The sequence below is a fragment of the Tupaia chinensis genome, unplaced genomic scaffold (assembly GCF_000334495.1).
Source record: "Tupaia chinensis unplaced genomic scaffold, TupChi_1.0 Scaffold000013_1, whole genome shotgun sequence".
Classification (NCBI taxonomy): domain Eukaryota; kingdom Metazoa; phylum Chordata; class Mammalia; order Scandentia; family Tupaiidae; genus Tupaia; species Tupaia belangeri.
Window position 1 is genome coordinate 3113511 of NW_006159443.1, and position 14164 is coordinate 3127674.

General features: G+C 38.9%; 1 protein-coding gene across 7 annotated transcripts in view; it reads right to left on the reverse strand.

Moving 5' to 3' along the window:
• LMO7 (LIM domain 7) overlaps nucleotides 1-14164 on the reverse strand; it is a 271459-nt gene that overhangs the window by 61379 nt on the left and 195916 nt on the right. For all 7 annotated transcript variants that reach the window (XM_006139963.2, XM_006139965.2, XM_006139964.2 and 4 more), the window contains exons 6-8: nucleotides 11340-11370; nucleotides 10420-10533; nucleotides 5313-5487 (exon numbers count right to left, since the gene is read on the reverse strand). In XM_006139963.2, coding sequence (XP_006140025.1) covers nucleotides 5313-5487; nucleotides 10420-10533; nucleotides 11340-11370 — 320 coding nt within the window. The remainder of the gene's footprint in view (nucleotides 1-5312; nucleotides 5488-10419; nucleotides 10534-11339; nucleotides 11371-14164) is intronic.

Genomic DNA, 14164 nt, shown 5'->3' on the forward strand with positions numbered 1-14164 from the left:
CGGAAGCCCAGCGCTGCTCCTGCTCACTGCAGGGAGTATTTTTAGACATTTGTCATGAAGTTGTGATAAGATCCATTAGGAGGAACTTGCTTTGCATACTGGAGGCACACACAGTACATTCTTTTGGTATTACGCATTCTAAGCAGAAAAACTCCCAATTTACCAGAGAAACCCTTTTCTTCTCCATCTTCTTTGCCTCCACAATTTTCCATAAAACTTATTGATGTAATACATATGACTAAAAATCTAGCAATAAGCCAGACACTTTAAATGAGATTTTAGAAAATTCTAATTCTAGGAAAAACTCGGTAAATTTTTAAAATTGTATTTATTTATTCCATACTGTATTTATCCCATACAGAGAAAGACTGAGATGCAGAGAGAGACGGCAGCCCCAACAGGCTACTACTGATGCCACAATCCACCCCCAGCCTCAACTAGATCAAGGGCACAAACATATTGGTATGTTCAGGGAGGTCCCTGGATCCAAACTAGCAACTTTCCCATGTGGATCTGCCTTCCCTTTTACAGCTATGCCGTGATATGGCCTGAGAAACTCCGTAATTTAACATAAAACATTCAACCATCTAAAATCTACATGAAGGAATAGATAAGAGAGGGCAGAGAAAGAAAATCAAAAAGCACAAGATCACAACAGAGTCTGACAGACCCCTCAATGAATTAATATCACATATTAGACATGATGTTGGACCAGAAGACTTTTTTAAAGAATTACTTTATTTTATTTATTATTATTACTCTTTAATTTGACCAGAGATAGAGAAAGTGAGAAAGCAAGCTGCCAGGTCTGGGACTCAAACCATGGTTGGCCAGGTGGGAGTCCAGCACCTTAATCACCATGCTATCTGCTGGCCCCTAGAAAACTTCTAATGTCCCAAAAGAATTTCATATCCTTTACCTAAATGAGAGCACAGAATTTAAGATACCTTCTGAGGGTAGCCTTGGAAAGTATTTGGGGAAACCGGTATTTTAATTAAAAATCATTTAAGCACACATTCAAAAGAGTACACTTTAATACACTTCAAGGTCAGATGCATCCTTTGATATACTTCAAGGTTAAATACAAATAGTAATCTGCTCTCTTTAAATAAATTAAACCTACTCTTTTAAAAACATGGGAAGAAAAGGGGAAAGAACAACACTACAGATCCCAGCTGAGTCCTCTCTCTTCCCAGGCCTTCTTTTCTTCCTGCCTGTGTGCAGCAGTAAAGACGTGCAAATGCTCTTTGCTTCCCACCAGGGCTCTCTGAGGCTGACTGTGCAAAGTACCTGCCTGCTCTAGGCTCCCAGCAGGTAGAGCACCTGCAGGGCTAACTGAGCTGCAAGCAATCTCACCCCACCTTCCTCTTGCCTGCCAGGAATCTACAGTAAACAGCCCTGAGAATAACCTACAGGAAGTGGTTTAACACAGAGCTACAGACAGGGACAGATTAGAGGATAGTCAAGGCAAAAAGCAAGAAAGTATAAACAGCCATGACCAGAAAGAAAGGAGTCAATGATTTGGTGCTTTTTTTTTGTTATTGTTGATTTGATTTCTTTTTAGGTTTTTGCCATAGGGCACTTGCAGTCCCCAGACGGAGACAGAGAGATGGGCAAGCAGTTATCCCTTCTTCTCCAATCATGCACACAAGCACATGTGCCTGACACGTTTTTCAAGCCAACAAGTCCAGGACTCAAACCACGGAGTTGGCCATGTGGGTTCTAGCGCCTTAACTTCCATGTCACCAGCTGCCCTTGACCGTTTGTTTTTTAACACCTCCTAAAAAAGTAGGACATTTCTCTCTTATTTCCAATAGATGTACCAATGATTCTTGACAAAATTTCTGTATGTGAAATCTTTTTTTTTTTTTTTAAGAGATTTTTGCTGTAGGACATGTGTGCTCACTGGAGAGAAAGAGACAGACAGAGCATAAGGAATCAACCCCCCCAGGAGGATAGCTATGCCACAATCCCTTTTCCTCCATCCTCCTCTTGGGATCTTGGGCGCGCACACACACACACCTGGTGTGAGGTTTAAGCTGCCAGGTCTAGGTCTTGAACTGTGGTCGACGATGTGAGAGTCCAGCCATCTGCTGGTCCCTCTACATATGAAATTTTAAAATTGTAAATGGACTATTATGCTTTTGAATTTTTAATGTTAAAAAATAATTAGGCCACTACATTGATTTTCAGAGTTGAATTGGCTTAAATTTCATTCTCAATATAAGAATTTTCACTTAAAATTAGAACGTTTTATTTTTTAATTCTCTTATCCCCAAAATACCATCCGTAAATTGCTGTGATCATCAATTTGGGACTATAAGCTGGTGGGTAGCAACAGAATTTTAATACACTAATCATCAAAAAAGTCAGAAAAAAGTTTTATCAACCTTAGGCACCTCTTCTCATTTTTTCCCCTTCCTTCTTGGTTGTAAGTACCAAGACTTAATTTTCACACTCTTTAAATAAGACCTGGGGCCAGTAGGTAGCACAGGAGTAAAGTGTGATGCTCTACAAGGCTAATTAAAATGAAAAAGTTCTGGGTTTGCATCCAGAGACCTCCCTGAGTCCACCAGTCACCAGCCTGCCATGACACAGGACTGAAATGGGGAACAGACTGTGGCATAAACACCAGGTTGTGGTGCTGTACCTCTGTCTCTTCTTTTCTTTCTCTCTCACTTGCTCATGGAAGAAATAAAAAATTAAAACAAAACAAAACAAAAGTTTTGAAAGTTTGGAAGCAATCCACCAGGTCCAGGATTCAAACTGCTATCGGCCATGTGGGAGTCCAGCATCCTTAACCACCACACCACTTGCCAGCCCTAATTAATTAATTTTTGAAAAACAAATTCATTGCACATTGTATTTATGTAAATTTTAGATCAGAAGAAAAACAATAAATAATTACTGAGTTCTAGTTAAAATATTCACATTCAATATTTAAGACAAGTGTAATGTATTCTAAAATGCTTCAAAATATAAGATGGGGGAACTAGCAGTTAGCGTAATGGCTATGTCGCTGGACTCCCATGTAGTCGACCACGGTTCGTGTCCCGGACCCGGTGGCTTAAAAAACTCACGCCGGGCGCGTGTGCGTGCGTGCCCAAGATCCCGAGAGGAGAATGGAGGAGAAGGGATTGCGGCGTGACCATCCCCCCTGGGGAGGTGATTTCTCGCTTTCTGTCTCTATGTCTCCCTCTGTCTGTCTGGCGAGCGCACGCGCCCTACAGTGAAAATCTCTCCAAAAAAAAAAAATATATATAAGATGGGGGTACCACTGGGTGGCATGGTGGTTAAGGTGTTAGACACTCCCTCAAGGGTGACCACGGTTTGAGTCCCAGACCTGGTGGCTTGCTTTCTCACTTTCTCTTTCTCTCTGTGTGTATCTCTCTCTGGTCAAAGTAAACAAAAAAATAAAAAGAAAAAAGAAAAAAAAAGAAAAAAAGAAAAAATATATGAATAAATAAAATTAAAATAAATCATTTAAAATAAATAAATAAAAATAAGATAGATAGGGCCAGCAGGTGGCATGGTGGTTAAGGCAGGGTTTAATCGCACTGGTCAACAGCATAGTTCAAATCCCAGACCCAGCAGCCTGAAAATCACTACAGACATGTGTGCATGCATGCCCAAAATCCTAAGAGGGGTATGGACCAGAGCAAAACAAATGGCAGCCTGGTCATCCCCAAAGGGGGGTGATATCTCACCTTCTCTCTCTCTCTCTCTCCCTCCCTCCCTCCCTCCCTCCCTCCCTCTCTCCCTCTCTATCTTTGTCTCCCTCTGGTGAGCACGTGTGCCCTATAATAGGAACTAAAGAAAAAAATTGAAAATAATAATAAGATGGACACTAATGCAGAGAGAAGAAGAATGCATTATGTGATTAAAACAAGCGTATTAAAATGTTATGATGAAACAAGGCGGTGGTGCATGGATGTTTACTGTAAAATCATCTCAAGCTGCTAATGTTTCTGGTTTTTCATAATAAAAATGCTAGGAAAAGTGTTTAGAAATATAGAAGTAACTAGCAGTAAATAATCAACGTACACAACCCCTACTAAGTGAGTACAGATTCACAATCAGAACTCCCAAATTTTTCACGCTGATGTTGGAAGCACAGAAATATTTCAAGAAACTGTATGTGAGCTTTCAATCTAGTCAAGTCTGAATAGTTACAGACCGTTGGTGACAAAGGGCTGACGCTGTCTGGTAGCCATAGGTATAATGCATGCATTCAGATAACTTATTTGACAATAAGCTTGGGGGTTTGAAAGAAGGTTCTTTCTCACATTTTCCTTTTTCCCCCTAAAGAGTTATTTATTTAATTTTATTATTATTTTAACTGGGTACAGGGCACATGCACTCACCAGAGAGAAAGAAAGAGAAGGAAAGTGAGAAAGCAAGCCACCAGGTCTGAGATTAGAACTCTTGTCAGTCATTTAGGAGTCTAGCACCTTAACCACTGTGGCACCTTCTGGCCCCATTCTCACTACTGTGTCTCTGTCATACTTGCTCTGTCCTGGCTTAACTTTAATCTTGACAAGACCAGAAGATGTTTACCACCACATTAGGTTGCATGTATCCAATCTATCAAAGTTTAGAGATAATTATAAAAATATTTTTCCTGCTTTCATTGCTGTTGTTGTAATTTGCTAGAGGGCTCATGCACTTGTTGGAGAAAGAGGGAGGGAAAGAAAAGAAAATGATAAAGCACCCCTCCATCGAGCATTGTCATGCCACCACCCCTTCTCCTTCATTCTCCTCTTGGGATTTTGGGTACACGTGCACACTCGTCCGGCATGTTTTTCAAGCCACTGTGTCAGAGACTCTTACTGTGCAGTTAGCCATATGGAATCCAGCCACCTTAACTACCATGCCACCCCCTGGCCCCTGTTTTTCCTTAAGAGAAATATTCTAAATCTTTCAGGAAATGATAAATGAAGAGAAGAAAGAAAATAACTCATAAGCTAAAACAGACTTTTTTTTTCAGAATCTTATATTTCATGTTTCGATATATCAGCTAAGAGACTTTGTAAGTACAGTTTAAGGCTAAATATGGACAGACATGAGGACAGCTTATCACGATACAACACAAGACAGTTAACTGTCTCCTCTCCAGGCTTCTCCAAAAATGAAAGAAAAAAAAGTGAAACTAGCACCATTTCGAGGAAGGAAAATATATAAAAATCAGCCTCTAATTATACTTGTGTCTATGACAATCCACTTTGTAGTAAAATTTTTGCCTAAATAATTCTGGTTCCATGTATCTACTCTTCCCTTTTCCCAGTTTTCTCTTAACGTGCAAACAAACTCACTTTCACGGCCACCTCTCAAGGTGGTATCAGAGAAGTAGCTTGTCAGTGATCGATCCCCGACAGAGACCAAACTTTCAAAGGAATCTTCTCTCTTATGGTTTCCTGGAGGACTCCAGATATCTCCGTAGCCACTGTCTCTGCCACTTCTTTTCAGGCAGCTGGGATCTTCGAGTGCCTAAAGAGAACATTTTTAAAAGAACAGCATAAACTTCCAAAAGTGTAATTGTTTACAAGCCTAAGTTGGGCTTCATTTGATAGGTGAGGCAATGAGATTTACCTGTTGAACATAAGAAAATTGCTGATAAAAATTAAAAAATAGGGGGTCCAGCATTTTGCATAGTGATTAAGGCACTGGACTCCCAGCTGGCCAACCACAGTTCAAGTCCCAAACCTGGCAGCTTAAAAATCACACATGTGCGTGTGTACCCAGAATCCCAAGAGGAGAATGCAGAAAGGACTGTGGCATGGCCATCCCCGCCAGAGGGTGGTTTCTCACTTTCCCTTTCCCATTCTCTGTCTCTATCTCTCTCTCTCCAGCAAGCGTATGCATCCCATGGCAAAAATCTTTTTAAAAAGAAAAAAAAAAAAATTCAGAAAATAGAGCCAGCAGGTGCCATGGAGGTTAAGGTGCTGGATCCAACATGACGGACTTGCATTGTTAAAGTACCGGACCCAGCAACTTGAAAATCATGATAGGCACATGTGCTTGTGTGCCTAAAATCTCAAGAGGAGGCAGGAGGAGAAGGGATTGCAGCGTGGTCATCTCCTGGGAGGGTGATTTCTCACTTTTCCTCTCTATCCCTGTCTTTCTCTGGCAATTGCACACAAGCTATAGCAAAAACTATTAAACAAACAAAACCGTAACTGTTTACCTAATACAATAAAGAGATATTTAGTATTCAGTGTAACAATCCAGACATATTATTTAGTAAAGTAGCACAGTCTATTGTAAAATAAGGAAAGGGGCCAGCCCCACAGACCAACAGTAAGCATTGTGCAGATGAAGCCTTACCCACGCAGTTGACCAGCACTGGTGGCTTGAAAAACATGGAAACTAACTGCACAGGGACTTGAAGAGAAAAGGATTGCAGTATAACCGAGCTTCATGGGAAGTTCGTTCGTTCTCTCTCTCTCTCTCTCTCTCTCTCTCTCTCTCTCTCTCTTTCTTGCCCACATGTGTGTGTATGCATACAAACTGCACCTTCTAGCATAAAAACTAAAAAAATAAAAATATGAAGGACAGGGGCTAGCAGGTGGTATGGTAGTTAAAGGTGCTAGACTCCCATATGGCTGACCATGGTTCAAGTTCTGGACCTGGAAGCTTGCTTTCTTGCTTTCTCTCTCTTTCTCTTTCTCTTTCTCTCTCTCTCTCTCCCTCCCTCCCTCCCGCCAATCCTCCCTCCTTCTCTGTGTGTGTGTGTATGTGTCTTGCTCTCATCAAATTAAAAAATAATAATAATGATAAATAAAATAAAGGAAATAATTCTTTAAAAATCAGGAAAGGAAGGATAAGGATAAACAGTTTAAGAGATGACAACTTAATTAGAATGACATTGAAATGCTGAAACCAATAATTAGTTACAGATATCAGTAATAAACATGAAGCAGGAACCAGCAGTTAGCATAATGGCTATGTCTCTGAACTCTCATATAGTCAACCGTGGTTTGAGTCCTGGACCCAGTGGCTTAAACTCACACCAGATACGTGTGCGTGCATTCCCAAGATCCCAAGAGGAGAATGGAAGAGAAGGGACTGCAGAGTAGCCATCCCCACTGGGGGGTGATTTCTCACTTTCTGCCTCTCTGTCTTTCTGGCAAGCTCATGCACCCTATAACAAAACCTCTACCCCCCCCCAAAAAAAAAAACATGAAGCAGTCAAAAAGACATTTTTTAATTTAGACATCCAAAAGGAGATAAGGCAAGATAATATTCAGCCTATCTCTAGGAAATATTCAGGTGGTTTATAATAAATATAAAACCATAACAGTTGAACTTCTTTACCACCTTTCGAAAAGATAGATTTTATAAAAAAGCAAGGGGCATACACTTTAAAGAATTCACTTATTTTCACTAATCACAGAACCTGGATCTAAGGTATCAGCATTTGGGTTTTCATTTTAATTGAAAGAAGGGAAACATACTTGTTTGCTCTTATATAAAAACTTATTTTCAGACCAGAAGTGGCCCAAAGGTTAAGGCAGCTTGTACAACCTGGATTTGGATTCTGAAAGGTTCCTAGAACCAATGTTCTGATAGATATAGACTGTATAAGTTTGTAAAATATACATAATTTACTCAATTAAGCAATGTAACCAACATTCCTTTATAGAAGTCCATACGGAAAATTTTAATATTTGAATCAGATGGTGCTTATCCGAGTACTTGCTGTACTTGCCTTTCAACTCTTAGTTACGAATATTTTCAACATGTGCAAAAAGCGAAAGAAGAGTTTACAGTGAATAATTAGCATCTATCTCAGGAATACTCTCGACTAATACTGGATCTGCCAATTCATGGATTGTTTGACAAGTGCTTGAAACGCCAATAGGGCCTGGTAGGTTTAAGTGAGATTTCATACACTTCAGATGCCAGACACTCTGGCATTAGAGTTGACATCCTGTCATGAACATGCCAGCACCTGATTTATAGTATTATTTCCAAGCAGATGGGGAAGTAAAGTCTAGTGCTGGTTCCAAAAACATACTTCTGAAAATATAAAAAGATTTAAAATGTTTAAGTAGATCTTTAGATCTAACAGCTCAGTTATGTACCTGGTGAAGTCTTAGAATTCAACACATAGCAAGATGATTTGTGATCTTCTAAATGACGGGCCACCTCGGTTATAAGAGAACTTGAGTGTGACCCAGGTGCCTGGTTTTTGAGGAGGACTTCACCCTGATAAGTCATTAAAATGAGTCACTGTTGATTTATGACTTAGGCATGACAGCCTATGCCAAGTATTCTTCTATATATTTTTTTTTTCTTTAAGTTTTTGCTGTAAGGTACATGTGCCTGCCAGAGAAAGACCAGCAGGAGAGGGTGCTAGTGAGAAAAGCACCCCTCAAGGTGAATGGCCACACCACAATTCCTTCTCCATTCTCCTGTCAGGATTTTGACCACATACACACACACACACACACACACACACACACACACACACGTGCCCAGAGCGCTTTTTAAGTTACGGGGTCCAGGACTCGGACTTCAGTGGCCATGTAGGATCCAGCTGTCTTAAAACACCTTGCTATTGACTGGCCCACCAAGTGTTTTTGGATATCAAAGAGTGATCTAGTTAAATGAGAAAAGCGTAAACACAATGATTTTTTGGGGGGGAGAGGCTTTTGCTATAGGACGCGTGCGTTTACCATAAAGAGAGAGAGAGCCAGAGAGACAGAAAGCAAGAAATCATCCCCCAGAAAGGATGACCACACCACAATCCCTTCTCCTCCATCCTCCTCTCGGCATCTTGGGCACGTAAGTACACGCACCTAGCGTGAGTTTAAGCCACCAGGTCCAGGACTTGAACCGTGGTCGACTACATGGGAGTCCAGCAACATAGCCATTAGGCCAACTGCTGGTTCCAGACAATGATTTTTATTTTAACATCGTAAAGTGGATGCAAAATAGATATATTCACATGTTTTCCATGGCTATCCTCACTTCATAGTAATGGAATAATCAAACCACAATAGTTTTACCTGCCCCAAATTATTTTACCAGCTCTGACTTTGACACAGGTGACAGGAAACAGACTTCAATGAAGTACTCTTAACACAAGCACTACTAGGATTAGTCCACCCAAGGCAAGCTATCATAAAAAAAGACAAAGCCCCACATAGTTTCTAACCAAATGTTTTCTTAGCCAAAATAACTGTAAGGCAAGACTCTTCCTGTGCTCCAAGTCCCCTGCACTTCCTCCACCAGAGCCTCACCTTTCTTCATGGCAGTGACTGATCTGCCATTTGTCTCAGACAACTGTGTTCTGTGACACTGGTCATCTACCCTGAGTGTTTCTCAGCACCTAGTATAATGCATGTGCGTGTTAATGTCTCAACAACTACTTAAATTAATTGATTCAGTGAATGTGAATAGAATGTTATCACTTTACAATTAAAAATAATTATTGTGTTTAAAAAGGATTACCTGAGCCTTCTAAGGTAATTAATCCCATCTCTCTATAATGCATTTGGCTGGGTTCGGGCAAAATAATTTAAAGATCAGGGTAGATGTAAGGTAAGATGATCATTTTCACCCTAGCTTAAAGCTACTATCTTCCAATCATAGTAACTAACCTTTACTGCATCTTTACAATGTGCCAGAGACTAACGATCATGTCATACGGGTACAATATCATCTGATTAATCATTAGGAAAATCCACGCTTTACTATTAATTAAACAATGACATATTGCCTACGTGTATTCTTCTGAGTCCTACAAATTTCCCTGCAGAATTGCCCTCACAGAGAAAGTAGTTTTTTCCATTTGCATCTTTCACATGAAGTTTGGGCAGGACTATGGTCACTACTGCCATTTGGCCTTAAACACTCAGACTCTCACTTCGATTCTAGGATATAAAGGACTGGAGGCACAGATAAAACAAAACATTCTCACTTAACACCTTTATCAAGTTTCACCTAGCAGTCGCCTCTTCAGGAAACAGAGGCAGCATGGTTGGACTAGGAAGACACTGAATTGTGGGCATTACAGATATAGTCACCTGTGGCAAGAACACACAAAGAAAATGAGTAACTTCCATGTATTTAACAGCCCTGCAAGCACATCTCTACTGCAGGTTGAGTCATGATGAATAGAGGAACAATTAAGTGATACAGAGTGTGCACAAAAAGAAACAAATGTGTGCCTCATTAAAAGACCCTGTCTTAAGAGAGAAAGTTCTGGAAGAGACTCCCTTACTCCTTGGTAGGAGCACAGAGAGATAGAAAGTGAGTAACAATCTTCCTACTTGGCCCACTCTAGCATGGAGGAAATACAAAGCCACTGTATTTCTTACAGGGAAGAAGGGAAAAGGAAATGGGAAGAGGAGGGGAAGATGAGAAGACAGTGGAGTTAGACTGGTCATCTCATACAAATGCAGGTTTCCTTACCTTAGTCAAGGCTTGTCCTAAGAGATTTTCAAATGCTTTCAAATTAAGATAGGGACCATTATAGTAGGGATTGCTTTGTGCTTTTCTTCCCAGCCAGTACAATGTTATCAAAACCTTAAAAAAAAAACAAATCCCATGAATAAAATCAGTCTCTTTGGTAGCCAATTGCTAGCTTGAAGGCAGTGAGTGTTGTAATACATGATAGCATACATTACTCTCCCGCGAAAAGGCAGACTTTTTTTTAATGTATGAGGAGCAGCAGGACCACTGAACATCTTCATTATTTTTCCTAAATTTTCCTGTCTCTGAGAAATTTCTCACACCAAAAACCCAAATTCTAAAAGTACTACTATGTATGAAAAAAAAAATGTAAGAAGAAAACACAGATGAAGTTTCTAAAGCAATCAATATTAAAAAAAACCCTATGAACATTTAAAATCGACAACGCTCAGCTCACTTAACAAGGATATTAATATTTTTAAAATAAAGCTGTCACACTTTCAGACATTTTTGTAATCTTATGCAGAATATTAAAGACATTATGAGTCTACATTGAGCAATAACCCAGAGTCCTTGAACACTCAATATTTTTCTTTAAAGTGTTTGGTGACTTTCTGTTTATTCCCCTAAAAATTATGAAAAGTGTTTCTTTACCTTTAATATACTACTAACATATAATGACCAATTTCCTAAATCTAACCTAACCTCTTCTACCATGGAGCCAGAGAATATATGTTTTAATTATGTATTATAATATGTATATTTAAATGTTTTCTAAGTTTGTGACTGGTTAAACTCTAAGCAAAACTTTAATTTTAAAGGATACAGAGTATTATTTTAGATACATTTACTATATCTTACTTACAGAACATGGAAGTAAAAACCACTTATAATACTGCATTAAAATAAATATTTCTTACATTTTTCACTCTCCGATCAGTCTCTTCTTGCCTATGGGGAAAAAAGGAAAATACCTATTAAGTACTATTGGGACCCTTAAATTATAAATTATAGCTAGAAAAAAAGAATCCTATTCTTGTTCTAAGAGTCTATGAATATTAATATCACCTGAAAATGTAGAAATATTAGAGTACATATTACTCATCAGAAGAGTTTTTCCATATTCATTGATTTGATGAAATATAATGGTCAGTTTTTTATAAAAAGCATTGTTCTTTTTCTCTTATTTTTTCATTATAATCTGATATTTAAAACGCAGTTTACATTTTTTGTACTTTCTTTTTTAAATAATATTTAATCCCAGTCAGGAATAAGAAAATCAATGTGGACTCATTACAAGAAAACTGGAAAAAAGATAAAAAAAAAAAAAAAAAAAAAAAAAAAAAAAAAAAAAAAAAAGCTTTGTCCTGAATTTCTTCTCTATCATTTCCAGGGTTTTGCACGCAAAGTCCCTCAAGCAAACTGCTAAGAGCATGGCCCTGCAGATGTGGAACCGTGCAATTCAAAAAACAGCCATGGCGAGATGGCACAAGAATAGCATTTCACTCTGCAATGCTGGAAGCCATAGGGAAGATCGGTGTTCAGTTCCAACACGTGGGGCACAAGCACACATGTGCCTGTGATCCAGGCTGGCTGGCCAGGTTGACAGAGGATGACAGTGTTAAACCCTGTTCAAAGTGCTGGAGTTTTGCTTGTTTGTTGGGTCTCTCTCATTCTCTTTCCCCCTCTCAAGAAATAAACTTAAAATTTTTTAAATAAAATAGCCATAAATCTCTGCCTACATCAATTTTCTCTAAGAATCATGGTTTTATTTTATTTATTTATTTATTTATTTATTTATTTATTTATTTATTTAGAGCAGTTTCTTCCTATAGGGTGCATGAGCATGCCAGAAAGACAGATAGAGACAGAGAGACAAAATGCGAAAAACCACCCCTGCCCCAGGGGGGATGGCCAGGCCGCAATCCCTTCTCCTCCATTCTCCTCTCGGGATCTTGGGCACACATGCACACGTGCCTGGTGTGAGTTTAAGCCACCGGGTCCGAGACTTGAACTGCAGTCGGCTACATGGGAGTTCAGCAACTGGTCCCAGAATCATGGTATTTTTGCTCATTGGTAAATGGGTATGATGTTTACAGTAAAATTTAAAAAGAGGTAGGCATTACCTCAGTGTTGAAGAGGCAACAGTAGGTTATTTAACAAAAAGATAGGTCACTCTAAAAGAACATGCTTTCTGTCACTGGAGAGACACAGGATCAGATGAATTCAGAAGGCCCACAAGGTAGGTTTCTAGTCTAACTCTGAATGGTGTATTTGTAAGATAAAATACACACATACACATGATATCAACATATATACATACATATATGTAAGAAGACATATATACAAAAAGTCATATAAAATAAATATAAAATATGAGAGAAAGATGAAAGGGGAGAATGGTAGTGCACAGAGACAAACATGTACCTGGACTTTCCAAGAATCAACAAGGTGATTATGACCATTCCTTCCCATAGAATAAAAGGAACTAAGAAGAGCATGCACTTCTCACTCACTCCCACAAAAAGCACCTCAACAACGAAACTGTCAAACTCTCACACTACTGGGTGGAAATGTAAATCGGTACAACTACTTAAACTCTTAAGCTACTTGGTAGTATCTAGCTAAATATGTCCATAATCTTTGACATAGTAATTCCATTTCAGTACATACCCAATAAAAAGGAATGCTTATTTAATTTAAAAAATGCTTATGTTTGTTCACCAGAAGTCATTTACAAGAATGTTTATAGCAGCACTATTCATAATGGCAAACACAAAAAGCCAATCATAAGTCTTTTGTAGCAACATGGATAAATTATGGAATATCCACACAATGGCATATTATATAGTAATGGAATGAATAACCTACAACTGCATTCAACTATACAGGGAAAACAGTAAGCCTAAGTAAGCATACTGACTGTATTAGTCCATTTATATTAAGTACAAAAACAGGGGACACAAACACCTGATCCTGGGAGTCAGGAGAAAGGCTACCCATTCTGAGAGAGAACAGCTGAAGTGACTGGAAGAAGGTAGAGGCTTTAGGATGCTGGTAGTTTACACTGTGATCTGGAAGCTGACTCTCTTAACTGTGTTCAGTTTCTAAAATGTCTCTTAAGTTGTACATTCATAACATGTACACTTTCCTATATGCATGTTATACTTCAAAAAAGGGAAACAGACTTCACAGTCCAAGTGCTCAAGCTATTTCTGCTTATCTCTTGAGAAAATAAAAATCATCTTATAGAAGTTGACAACACTTTGAATTAATGAGTAGGTAATATTACTAGAATCTGATAAGAAATAACATTTTATAAATATGGCTATATAGTTCCCTTTTTTAAGTTGTTTTTGTTTGGTGGGTTGCTTTTTGGTTTTGTTTTGTTTTTGCCATAGGGCCCATGCACTCACTGAAGACAGAAGAGAGGGAAAGCAAGAAATCATTCCCCAGGAAAGATGGCCACACTGCAATCCATTCTCCTCCATTCTCTTCTCAGAATTTTGGGCACGTGTACCCATAAAGATTTTCAAGTTACCAGGTCTGGGACTCAAACTGCAATGTGTCATGTGAGATTCCAGCACTTTAACCACCATGCCACCTGCTAGCCCCTATATAACTCCTTTTAAAAGATAAACATATACACCTCAAATATTATAGCCAAAGCACCAAAGAACCATCACTATCCAATGGAAAGCAAGTAGTGGGCAGAAAATCATTCTGCCTTCACTATAATAAACAC